Source organism: Mirounga angustirostris, unplaced genomic scaffold, assembly GCF_029215605.1.
Source record: "Mirounga angustirostris isolate CCGP_5_RB_7025 unplaced genomic scaffold, mMirAng1.0.hap1 SCAF_3, whole genome shotgun sequence".
NCBI classification, from domain to species: domain Eukaryota; kingdom Metazoa; phylum Chordata; class Mammalia; order Carnivora; family Phocidae; genus Mirounga; species Mirounga angustirostris.
This window is the reverse complement of record NW_026991711.1, coordinates 169,750,157-169,763,767: the sequence shown is the minus strand read 5'-3', so window position 1 is coordinate 169,763,767 and position 13,611 is coordinate 169,750,157. Positions and strand designations below refer to the sequence as shown.

At 36.0% G+C, this 13,611-nt stretch overlaps 1 protein-coding gene across 1 annotated transcript in view; it reads right to left on the bottom strand.

The window, feature by feature from the left end:
- The window catches only part of CPS1 (carbamoyl-phosphate synthase 1), a 355,746-nt gene that overhangs the window by 55,711 nt on the left and 286,424 nt on the right, over nt 1–13,611 (bottom strand). The window contains exons 28-29 of the mRNA XM_054506025.2: nt 10,233–10,409; nt 6,345–6,463 (exon numbers count right to left, since the gene is read on the bottom strand). Coding sequence (XP_054362000.1) covers nt 6,345–6,463; nt 10,233–10,409 — 296 coding nt within the window. The remainder of the gene's footprint in view (nt 1–6,344; nt 6,464–10,232; nt 10,410–13,611) is intronic.

Sequence of the window (13,611 nt, the reverse complement as noted above, 5' to 3'; positions counted from 1 at the left end):
CAAATCAAGACAATGGGTTCCACTAAAACATCCAATCATCACCATTCCCACATTCATATATACTTAGTACATATATATGAATGTTCAGACTGGAGTGGGGAAAACAACCAATGGCATCTGGACAAACATATGTCCAGAGTAAAGTATCATCAAAATTATAACATGCAATAATATGTTAGATAGAAGGAAATATACATATTTCTTTCCCTAAATTATGTCTATATTTAATACCCTTAAAGACTAAATTTTCTTATGATTAGGGTTTTTTTCTATCAGGAAGTGCAAATTATCATTAGAAAGCAAAGTACCAACATTTTTCTGCCTTATATCTAAGTTTTAACAACTTTTAGGTGACATTTTTCCCCAAAAAAACTTTAATCAAATGAAAGCACAAAATGTTCTTGTCTGCTTTTGCCATGCCTCATGAGCAAGCTAAACAAAAAGTCAACAGAAACTGACATGTATAGGAGAGGACATTCAAAGGGAGTATTCCAGCTAGGGTGATACCTGTATTATGACATCTGCCAGAAGTTTGTGGCTGCAGGGAAATGGCCAACTTCACTGAGCTCAATTTAGCACTTGAATGCCCAAGTGGAACTCACCAGGTTTGCCCTAGATTGTTTTCCTAAGCGATAGGCACACCTATGATTTTTCAGCACTCACCAATGGACACAGTTTATCACACTGAACATAGTGATGTTCAGATGACAATTGGGCCCTTCAAAAGTGTACTTTGCTCTTTTTTGCTACATTGAATATAGCAGTGAGTGGCAGCGAAGGAGGAAAAGAATATTATAAGAATTAAAATAGTAAAAAAAAATGAAGCCTATAGAATATTGGACAAAAGGAATTCCTGCATAATTTGTACATTAATCCACAGTAAATTAAATTTATACCAACAGTTAATAAAGAAATAGATCCAAATCTTAGCCTCCTATACTTACATGGTATAAACTGTATGACAATGGCCATATCCCCTATTTTTAAACATCTGAATTGGACAACAAGAGATTCCTTTTGATATGTCAATCAGAAATAACTAAAGCACCCAAAAATCAAAATAAGGAAATAAAAAAATTAAAAAGACACAGGCATAAGATAAGCAGATGCTCAAAGCTGGTAATTAGCACCCTCATGGTTTTTTTCTTGCCTGTTCATGTTGTTGTTGTTTTTTTTAAGTATCATTATTATCTTTCAATCTAAAATTGCTAATCCAATTTGATATTGTAAATTTAAATGTTTGGGGTGTAATGTCCTAAAATAGTCCCTGCTCATAAACAAGCTTTATTACAGTTGACTTCCTTCCTTACTTATAGCAGAAGGGGTTCAACTGAGAGATCTTTGTACCTGTGCTTGTCTATTAATTACTAACATAGTTGAAAACTTTCTCATATATGCTAGTTCTATGGTGATGGGACTGTCATCCTTTATTGAATATCATTACTATATTGAAAGTGTCTGTTATCTGTAACCTTATTTCCCTCAGATGCTATTTAATTCACCTTTCCACACCCCTCAACATACATGTATATAATTATGTGTGAATACATATATATATATTCATATATATGTGTGTATATACATATACACACATTTACATATAGCACAGGGGTGAAATATCAAACATCCTGAGCTCTGGAGTCCTGCTCAGGTTTGATCTCACAGCTGTCATTTATTAGCAGGTGATAGCAATGAAGTTGCTAAATATCTCAGTGCCTCAGCTTACAACTATAAAATCAGGATAATTACTGATCTCCTTAGGTTGTAGTAAAAGCTAAATGAAATAATGCTTAGAACAGTGACTGATATGTAGTCAATAAATTTTCTGATTATTATCTTACACTTGAAAGGCACTGAGAATTGTTTGATTGAATCAAAATTCAGTTTTCTATATTAAAAGATGTAATTCTAAATCCATTCTTCTGTTACCTTAGGGAATCAGCTATACCAGGAGAACCTAGCTGATGAAGACATTTGACATTTGATTTGTTTGATTTATGGCACTTGTACTTTTGCCCTCCAGGTCAGGTTTATTTGCATGATCAAAATTGAATCTCTCTATACGCTAATGGAGGAAAGGATTATAGGTGAGGTTTTTGTAATTTTTAATAGAGCAAAATAAGTATATTTTTTCTTGTAGTAAGTATTTATGAAAACGCTATATGGGAGGAGCATTATGGGTGAAAGAGTCGGTGTTGGTAAGATGAGCGAGTGTGGGGAAAATAGACATATTAAAATGTGGATAGCTCAGTTGTGAAAGCCAATGGATAGAGCTTATGCAAACATTGCAGCTCCACCAAAAACCCTGACAGACTCAACTTTTCTTACACTCCCTGCAAAGTGATCCAGTAACGTGAAGTTAATAGATTAAACATCTAAATCCCAGTGCATATGCATTACAGGCATTGGAATCCTACATGATACAACTCACATCACATGGAGTAAAGAGAAACTTCTCAAAACCTAAAGAAATTCGCTGTAAAATATGTTATCACTCTAGGTCGATTAATGCTACTACACCAGCTTATAAATTTGGGGAACTGCCTAGAACTGTCAACATTCCTAGCATGCCCTTGGGCAGCAATAAACAATTTAAGAGGAGAAGGAGAAAGTCAGTGAACTCAAGTGGGAAGAGAAATTTTTTGCTGAAGCTGTCTGAATCACGGCTATCACCTGAGTCGGTAAGAATGGCTATTGCTCTGGAAGTCTCCCGTGGGCTGCCATTGCTGTGCTCATGTGCTGGAGACGGCAGACTGAGTTCTGATGGGAGCAAGCACTTGCAGCCTGGACGCTGAGTCAATTATTCTAACACTAGTCTAATGTCTCATCGCCCTGAACTAGGCTGGGATTTCATATATCATCCTCAGCAAGACACATGTTCATCTCCACCCTTCAAGGAAAGGAATTTCTATAATTTTCACTTTCTCGTGGACATGGAAAACTCTTCAGTTATTTCCATAATGCCAACCTCACTACAAACATTGTTTTGTTTTCCCCACTCCAATCTATGGACATTCACATATATACCAAATACATGGGTATATTCCATTTAGGAGTCAAATTCTGAACTTCATCTCAGATGACTATATGTAAATACAAGTCATAGACTGGCCATTAATCTGAATGATGTTCTCATCCTGTGCTAGTAAACATATTTATTGGATTTTAGAAGAATTTTAGCATGATTAACAACTGAAGAGTGGGAATTTTTGTTCATTAGCATAATGGAGTGTTATTGATCTTTTGATAAGAATAGCATTTGTATTACTTGCTATCATTGCTTCTTTTAAAAAAAAATAGGTCTGGTATTAAAACAAGTGAAGTGACAGTGCATCATCAAGAAAGTTAAGAAATGACATATTGTAAAATATATAAGCAAATGCAAATTGTGTAGCTCTAAAAAGTAGTCTTTAAATGTATCTATCCGAAATCACAAAATACTTTTCATTATAATAAGTAGCATTTTCATTTTCAGGGGGAAAGAGTGAAAACCATCTTGGGCATTCACCATGTGCCAGGTGTCCTTTACATTTATATTGTTTAAGCTTCACAACAAAACTATTAAGCAGACATTAGCAGAAAGGATGTGAGTCCAGAGAAGGGAGGGAGGTGACGTGCGATTCCACAGCAGGGGAAAACCTCCCACCTATCTATCTGACTAGCTCCAGACCCTGCGTTCTTTCCAAGTGGAAAGGAACCAAGTGAAACTTAACCCACATCTGGCATTCTATACTTCATCCCTTCTTTAAGGTTCCCCTTTTCTCCCAGCTGAGATCCCCATTGCCTGTTTTCCCAGGGACCTATCAGAAAAGTGCAAAGGGACCTGGGCACATTGGCAGCAGAGAGATGCTGAGGCAAGAGAATTTGCGGGCCATCTCAAATCACACCAAATAGTTACCTCCTCGGTCTACAAGGAAAGTCAGCCTTTCCAACACTGGAACAGTTGAGATTTTGAAACAAAGTGAACCACAGATAAATGTAAAGGAAAAAGAACTGATCTTCATAAACTTTCTGCAAACTGGCAATGCATAATTCAGCTATATAATGCCAACTGCTAATGGAGAGTTATTACTACTGTTGGAGCAGTATCTGCCTTGATGACTAAGCCTTCTTGGATATGTAGAGGCTGAGATAAAGCAGAAGACATCATAATCCAGGGTAATGGTGAAGATAACCAAAATAGGACAACAAAACTCAAGTCCTACACACTTACATTCCATCAGCCATGATATCCAACCAGTTTCAGACCTCTATGGACCACACAATGACTGAGACAGGTAGCTTCAGTGGCTATCTATTCTTTTTTTTTTTTTTTTTTACTTATTTAACACTTCTAAATAACAATCATTATCAAATTGCTCTGTGTGCATCTAGGACACTCCAAAATCAAAAAACAAAAAACCAAACAAACAAACAAACAAACAAAAACCAAGAAGAATTAAATAGTAAAGTATCATTCAGAAAATAATGAGTTCAAGGTTTAGGTTTACTAACACCATGGATCACCTGTTGAGTTCTTGAGACAAAAGATAACTTTAAGTATAATGTTTTAGACTATTTTAAGTTATTAAAAGCTTTATATAAAAAAATTTTAACATTGATCATTACGAACAATAGAAAATATCTCTATTTACAAATATGCTTATGCCAGAAAATGGAAACTAAAAATGTTAAATTATCAGCAAATAAATGTAACAGAATGTAGAAATCAGAAAGATAAGTGATCTGTAACAGTAAGCGGGTCTAATGCTCCAAGGACGTTTTTCATTCTCAATATACACTTGTTCCTGCTTAGTTAGAATCTCAACCTGCTTTCTGGTTGTAACAAAAACTATTCAATTAAAACACAGAATTTGTCCAAAAATCAGAATGTGAAAATTTAAATCACAACAACATCTGCTATTTTTCACCCCAGGTCTCTCCCACAGCTACGATTGGCATACTGTAAGTTTCTAGCACCCTCATGTGGTTTAATTGGAGTGGTTTCATAGGCATTTGAAATCAGTTGTCTGAAACTGGTAACAGAACAGACTATAATTCAACATGGAAGTTCTGTTGGCCTCATAAACCAAGAAAAAGAAAGCTCCAGTCAGCAAAATTCTAAGATGAATGTACAGGCTCAATTCTTAACGTATTTGCTGTCTAGGGTTCATTTTATGTGATCACTAGAAAGGATGACTTTTAAGCAACCGCAGCTAGTTTCATTTTTGGCAGATTGGAATCCCCCACTTTCAAAACCAAGCATTTGTTGTGGGCAACTGTTCAACTGATGAAAAAGAACCTCATTTTGCTCAAAAAGAAAAGCAAGTGTTATTATTGCCCAGTTTGTGTGGGCATCTTGATTAGGTAAACACAGTAACCCAAATTATACGTCACAGATGTAGGCTTTGAGAACTTCCACTGTCTTCAACAACATTTTAAGTGATTAATATTTTTACATTTCCTCTGATCATTTGAGAATAATTTACACAAACAAAACATTTCCTTCTCTCTAAACATATGCCTAGGCTTGTAGGTGAGACTTCTTTCAAATAATTGTGTATTTCCCAACCCTCTTAAAAGGGGAGAAGCTAAAGAGGATTATACTCTCTCCTCTAGATTGGTAATAAATGTTCCTCTTATCAAAGATCCATGTTTAAAACCTATCTGTGATTTCATAAGCCTGAGGTGACCCAACAAATGGTCTTGTCATGAAAAATAAAGAAGTAGATTTTAAAGCACTGACATTATCAGAATATTCTGAACATGAAATGAAATTTTAAAAATAATTGGCCTTGAAGGGGATAAAAATGTAAATTAGTGAGAGGTAAAGAATCTATTAACAGAACTTGAATGTGGCTTATTCGTATGCTGAACTGGAAGTCCCAATGTTAAAAATATCAGTAGAATGCAAGAGGAATACATTAGCTCATCAATATACAGCAATATGTAAGTTGATTTTAAAAGAAAGAAACCGACTTCAGAACTTAGAAATATTATAGAAAATAAGAATATCATTCATTTAATTATTGACTGATAACGTTTTGATCTAGGTAATTTTGGGTAAGTTAAACAGCACCTGAATTCATAGATGTACACCAATTTTTTAACTTCAAAAGACCTGATAAAAATATCACTAAGTTTGATGGCAATGGAAGGGGTGCAAAACAGTTAAAAATATCAAGAGATACCTTTCAAAAGGTAAACATCTAAAACTGCCGTTTCTTGTGGCCATCACTACTGTTTACCAGCCTTGGCACTATTTATTTCATTGAAGCAGAATTTTGGCCAAGCGCTTAAGGGTAAGAGGAAGACAAAAGCTGCACAGAAGGTATCTGGAGTGAATCAGAGCAACACTGCCTTACCTGTTGAGCCCTTTCAGGGTCTTTTCCATGTTTAAAATGTCACGCATCTTATACAAAAACCACTTGTCAATGGATGTGAGCTTCATAATCTCATCAAGGGACATGTTGTCTTCCAAGGCCTGCCAAAAGGAGAAGAGACACTTTCTTTGACAAATATTTTATAAATGTCTTATTTGGTTGAAAACACATAGCAGCCATTCCTCTCTACGTTATTCAGAGAGCTTGAGGCTATAGACTGAGAATGGAACTGATATAATATCATTGATGTTCCTCCCAATAAACCTACCAACGCTGCCAACTATACCCACAAATGGCATACCAAGGAGGTGTCTTTTTTATTATTATTATTATTATTTGTTTATTTGACAGAGAGAGACACAGCGAGAGAGGGAACGCTAGCAGGGGGAGTGGGAGAGGGAGAAGCAAGCCTTCCATGGAGCAGGGAGCCCGAAGCGGGGCTCGATCCCAGGACGCTGGGATCATGACCTGAGCCGAAGGCAGAGCCCAAGGCAGATGCTTAACGACTGAGCCACCCAGGTGCCCCCTCAAGGAGGTGTCTTGAGTTAATCAGAGCAGTGTGTGCTCAGAAAAATCCCCCTAATAAGCTCTGCTTCCCTGCTTTCTATATAACCATGTTGCTAATTATATCCTAAATTTGGTACATCTCTTTGGAATTAAAGAGAATCTCTTGAAACTACAGTTAAGCCAAATTGGTAGGAACATCTAGAATCAATATGATGATCATTTAACTTATATTTTGGATAATTACCCTTTGGCAAATACCATAGTTTTTTTACCTCATTCCACACTCACACAAACCAGTCAGTGAAAATTTATGGATCAAATCTGACTTAGTGTTATTTCTTTAGAATATTTCCTCAGAGAAGACTTCAAACAAAAAAATTATTTTGAATCAGTTACTATGACTTTTGTGCTAAGAAAGGCATTTACAAAAACCTAATATATTCCAAAACAGTGTAGTAATAACTTCTGTTCTGATAGGCAGCTCAGCTCTTTCCTCAAGCTTACTTTAGCAATTTCTCAGAAGTAAAATTACAACTATGGGTCATTAAGCTGAGTAGAAAAGGCAACAGAAAGAAGAGAGAAACGCTCAAAACCCAAACCTTGATATTCAAAAGATGTCCACTCTTCTCCTGTACTATTTTTAAGTATATGTTTATACTCAATGAAGATTAATAATCAGATAATACTCCAAAACCACATATTCTAGAAATGGCACACTAATTTTTTAAATCCCATTAAGAAATATATGTAACTAGTAATTCTGCTATTATATTTCAACCCAAGGAGCTTAATTTTCTTTAAATCTTCACTGATTTCTAGCACCAGGGAGACAATGAGAGACAGCACAATGTTGAAAGACAGCACAGCTCATAATTCTGTTGACTAGCATTAGATGACACCTAATGGAAATACTCAAAGGCATGCTCATTTCATAAGTCTATTCTGTTTCTTTTGTTTAATTCTCCTTATATAGAGCCAGGTTCCCAAGGACTTAGTATTCTGTCTCATTTTCCAAGTGATTAAATACTCAATTAGCTGTTGGCCATCAGCACTATGAGGGGGATAGAACCTTAAGTTAGTGACACTTTGGACAGACCAGAGGAAGTCTTCACATGATCACACACACTCTTGACCCCACGGTTGTCAGAGAGCCTAAACTCCTGGATTCATTTCACTAGGAGGAAGGACAATTACAGTCACACCCACGGTGTCTAACCGAAAGCCAAATCCTCCCCGTCTTACGACCTCATCTTCAAGCACGGCAGCTCGAAGTTCATAATGACCCCAAACAAGTTCAAGGTTACTCTAATGTTTCCCAAATCAAAAATAATGCCCTGTATTCTCCCCAGATCAAAAGAGGTGATGATCCAGTCATCCTGAAATAAGACTGCAGCAAAAATCAGGCCTCAGAGCAACTTGCCCTTTTGTAAGGACCATGAAAGCGAGCGAAGATTTACTCACGCCTTTCATTTTTTCCCCTTCAGCCCTCCACGGTCCTCACTCTCTTTGTCAAAATCACCAAGTTCCTGGTTGCTGGGGCAATGAACAGTAATGACGACCTCTAACAAACAGACATCAGTTCCTTCTGCCAGCACTCTGGCAGACAATAATTTATACCTCAGACCCTGCACTGTTTGCTCATACATAGGGGGCTCTGTGTGAGAAAGGACCTCCACACGTTTCCTCTGAATTCTCATCCTTTATAAGTCTGTTAGAAAAGAATGAGAGATTTGCTCAAGCTGTATATCCTCCCCAGGGACTTGGAAATGCTTCCCTTTTTCATCCACCTCAAAATGGCAGAAGTAGGATTACTTCTGTAAATCCATTTACTGCCTTTTGTCTGGAAAGAAAACATCATATGTATATCTACACATAAGAATATGGTAGAATGCTTTTTTAAAACAAAAGACTGAAATAAGAACAATAAAGAAGGTGAAATGGCTCTCTGGAATAACCTCTCATCACTACTATCACCCACCCCCCCAACTGAAAATGTTAATTCTCTATTACCTTGAAACTCAATATTGAGAAATGTCCATCAAAAGACACTAACATCTGCCAGAATTTCAATGGAACTTAATATTCTGCATTTAGAAACCATAAAGGTGAGGAGGGTATACATTATATGCAACGAAGGAAACATTCCCTCCGCTTCTCCCTCTCAGCAGGACTCTCAGTACATGGACGGGAAAGTTGCAGTGAGTTCAAAATCACTCACAGCATTTTTCTGTTGCTACAAAGGCAAATTACAAAGACAGATTTCCTCTTTAAAGACAAAATTCATATTTTCATCAACTCATCGCACATGCACACATGCACATATGAAATGGTCAGCGGGGCTTTGTAGCTCCAGTGTGGTTTGATACTGTTGGAGGATTAATGCCTAAGCTTCCTTAAATGTCAAAAAGCCATTCAGGGATTTCTGACCAGACAGGTCCCAGCTGCCCAAGTCACCTTTTATAAAATCAGATGAGCTGAAAATTCAAAACCCTACACATAGTAAACATGAAAGGAGATTAATATGGCATTTAATTTGCATAAAAGGGAACTAGGGGGTGGAAGTGAGAAATGTGGGGCTTTTTTGTTCTAAAAGTAAGACCAATAAAATAATTACACAGAAAAGCCTATAATCGTGGAAGATCTTTATAGTCATTGTTGTTTAAACACAGAAAAAGAAGCAAATAAACATTATTCTAAAGTCTGAGGGAGCATATACTAAATGATACTATTTTATGCATCTTCCTTTCTAAAATATGATTTTATACATTTTCAAGGAACAAGTAATGAGAGGGACAGGAAATGGCAGGTCAATATGATCAAACCTACTTAAGAGTATCGATAAGATATATATATATATATAAGGAAGGAACATTTTATCTGTATGATCATCCTTTAAACCGGCAATGTGTCCTTCAGTCCAAGCTCAAATAAAATTTTTAAAAAGGGGGTAATATTTCATCAATTATAGAATAATCTGAAAAAAGCCACAGAAGTCTCTAGTATAATACTACTGAAGAAAATTAAATTTTTTCCCCAAATCCCTGAATTCACAACCATTTTGTGTTTCAGTTTTACTTTAAAGTCCAGGTTGGCACGGTGCCTGGGTGGCTCAGTTGGTTAAGCATCTGCCTTCAGCTCAGGTCATGTTCCAAGAGTCCTGGGACCTAGCCCCACGTCGGGCTCCCTGCTCTGCGGGGAGCCTGCTTCTCCCTCTCCTCCCTGCTCATGCTCTCTCTTGCTATCTCTATCTCTCTCTCTCAAATAAATAAATAAAATCTTTTTAAAAAATAAATAAATAAATAAAGTCCAGGGTGGCTATATTCTGAAGAAAATAGTCACTCAGGGCCCCTCATCACATATTACCTTGGCAATGGCATAGATACGGGTGCTGGATGGTTCAGCCAGCTCTCTTCTGAGATCTATGTTGGATGGCCATTCTTTGTTCATAGGGAGACGGGAAGTGAAACCATCTATAGACGGGTGGCACATTCGTAAGGCCTTCTGGAAACTCTCCTCAAAGGTGCGACCAATAGCCATGACCTGTAATGCACATTTAAGAACTTGTATTTTTAAAAAAGAGCTTATATATATTGAATTTGAAACAGAACTAGAAATGGAATGTTTTTTAGAAAAGACGTTGGAACAAAACATATAAGAATACTACCCAAATTTAGGTGTTGTTATTGTTATTTTTCTTTCTCTCTCCTTTTCGCCATGGTTTTGATATAATGGGTCTTTAACAATATTAGGTCAGTCTTTTACCACACCAGGAATTTAGCTTTATTTGTTGAGACTGATGAGGAAATTACCTGCAACTGCTCTGAACAATAATATTAAACTAAGGAATAGGTGGAAAGAGCATATAGACCCTTCCTTAATAAAATCTTGCTTTTACACAGATGTTATTTAGAATAAAAAACAAATGAAGAGAAGCCAGACATATATTAACACAAAAACAGAACTATTTCTAAATGGGTTATCAGTCACAATCCAAGACAGGTTGGCTTTCTTTATAACGAAGCATTAATATTAATAAAACCTTCAGAATCATAACGAATACTGACAGATTCAGATTTTGAATGTAGGTGGATCTAAATTCCCCATGACAAATTCGATGTGTCTTCCCACAATCTTTACAGCTGATTGTTCACTAATCAATTAGGAAGACCATGTAGTGATTTCATTTGGACAAGATACAAGTCAGAACTAAACTTAAATTGCCTTCAAGCCTAACCAGTTATTTTCAGTGGATAAACACTGTCTTTGAATCTTTCCACGGAATCATAGATTGCTATGCATTTTGGGTCTCCAATTTAAAATAATAACAGTGATAATGCTGCCTTCAGTAAACTTCTGTGATTCCTCAAATAGACCCAGATTCCCATTCATGTCAGTTTGGTAAACCTTCATGCCAATTGTGTGACAAGATACATATTCAAAGATCACTAAAGCCAAACAGATAACCTTTCACGCTGCCCCCAATTTAATTAGAAGTAAGGAAGATTCTCAAGAGCAGAGATGAATAAAATGTTAGTCCAATTCAGATAGGTATAATGATATTTGAAGGGTTACACAATATGGTCATAGACTTGCTAGCCTAAGTGTGAGAGAGACTGCCAGAAATGAAAGATTTTATGGTGCTATCAAATTAGGAAAATATTTCTGGAATATTTAATACAACTTACAAGTATTACATACTTAAAAGTTGGCAATAAAGTAACTGGTCCTATAAGTAACTCACCATAAATTATTATTTGTAAGTACACTGTACATAACGGTATATGGAATATGTTCAATAAAAGAAAAACAAACCTACCTATATAATAATAAAGGAGTACATAACTGTGTTTGCTCAAAATTTGTGCTTTTTAATATTTTATATGATTAATATTCACCTTCATTAAGTGAAAATTTCACCATTTTTCAATGGACTGACTGACAGGATAGCCCTATTCCCTGACCCTATTCTTCTCCATTCTCAAAGCACCTGTATGTAAACACTGTATCTTAACTTTCACCACAGTTGAATTCATATTACGTTTAGTTCTATTTCTGTATTCTCAACTTACCAACTGCAGATAACATGTAACAAATATCTACATCTTATTCACTGCATCTTGCATGGAGTAAAAGCTGGGGAAATGCTTCCTAACTTGAGTTGAACTAAATGTATGATGGGAAATATCCACTGACAATAAATGTCCCTTAGATTATGAGCCCTAAATGAACACATTACAGAAATTATCTCATCTTCTTTGGCCTATAAATTTTACTGTGAGCAATGTGAAAAGGGATACTTCCCATAAAATAAACTAAATAACAGCTGTTTATTTGACAGGAGAGCTACCAACAAAACTTTCCATGGCATTTGAGTTTTAATTCTATTGTGCACCATGAAGCATGAGAGAAAAAATAAGATTTAAAGCAGCTATGAAGGACTACCAGTTTTTTGTTTCTTTTTTTACAACTAGTAGGACATTTTAATTTAAAAGGTCAAGTTTTCCTTATCTGTCATTACTTTAAAATCTTGCATTAGTATCTTGGAAACTAAGGAAACCAAAATAGTAATAATTCTCCCTTTCATGCATGAATCTGATTGATCAGTAAAATGTCTTTTCTTTTTTTTTTTTTTCTTTTCTCCTGCATTGCTGATGGATTTAAGCTGAACTTCCTGTGATTGGTGGTATGCATTTCTGCAACGGCTAGTCTGAGGATAGCTATAATCTGTAACACAGGATAAATAAAGGCCAACATAGAACAATATGTCATAAACAGTTCTTTGCCCTGTAATCTAACCAGCTTAGATATCTAGGCATAGACCAAGAGCTCCTACACTGGCCATATAGAGACAAAGGTGAGATAAAATAAATAGATAAATGATAGATCAATAGATCGATAGAGATTGAGATTCATGCATACTGCTGGTAATCAAAAATTCTACCCGTAAACAATGACAACAATACTGATGAAACACACTTATTTGAGATTCATTATGAATCTACCTTAAAAGACATTACTAAAGATTTACATGTATTAATCCTAAATCTTATAAGAACCTCCCAAGATAGGTATTATCATCTCCAATTTTCAGATGGAAAACCTGAGGGCCAGTGTCTTGCATGAGTGTCTCTAACTAGTAAGTGGCAACTCGAAGAGTAAAACCCAAGCTCATTTGGTTCAAAGACTCATGCTCTCTCCACTTATGCCAAGCCAACTGGATGCAAGAAGAAATAAACCCCTGGGTGGGGGAAGGAAGAGAGTGACAGTCAGAGGCAGGGGTCTGAATTCCTTTCTTTCCTCCTGTACAGAGGAGCACTGTATCTTTGAAGATGGAATAATCAAAAGCTAATTTTAATTTCAAATAATATAAAAAGGGACATTATGAAAAATCTAAAGGTCCTAAAAGCTTAGACCATTTCAATATAATGAAAGAGGACTTCATATCCCATTGTGCTCTCCTCAATTTTAAACTTTGCTGCTAGGTGGGACATGAGAGATTTTCTAGTCCAGCCCTTTTCTTTTAGACATGTAGAAAGTGAGGTCCAAGGAGGGTAAAGCCATAATTTGTGTGAATAGATTAAAATTAAATTCTTAACCTCAGCGCAATGGTCTTTTTGGTATACCATTTTATATCATGTTATTTTCTAGGTCTGTTTATAAAACACATTATAACTCAGTTGTTTATGAAAATATGTTTTTCATATGTGCAAATATATTATACATCCACATATACAGGCTCTCC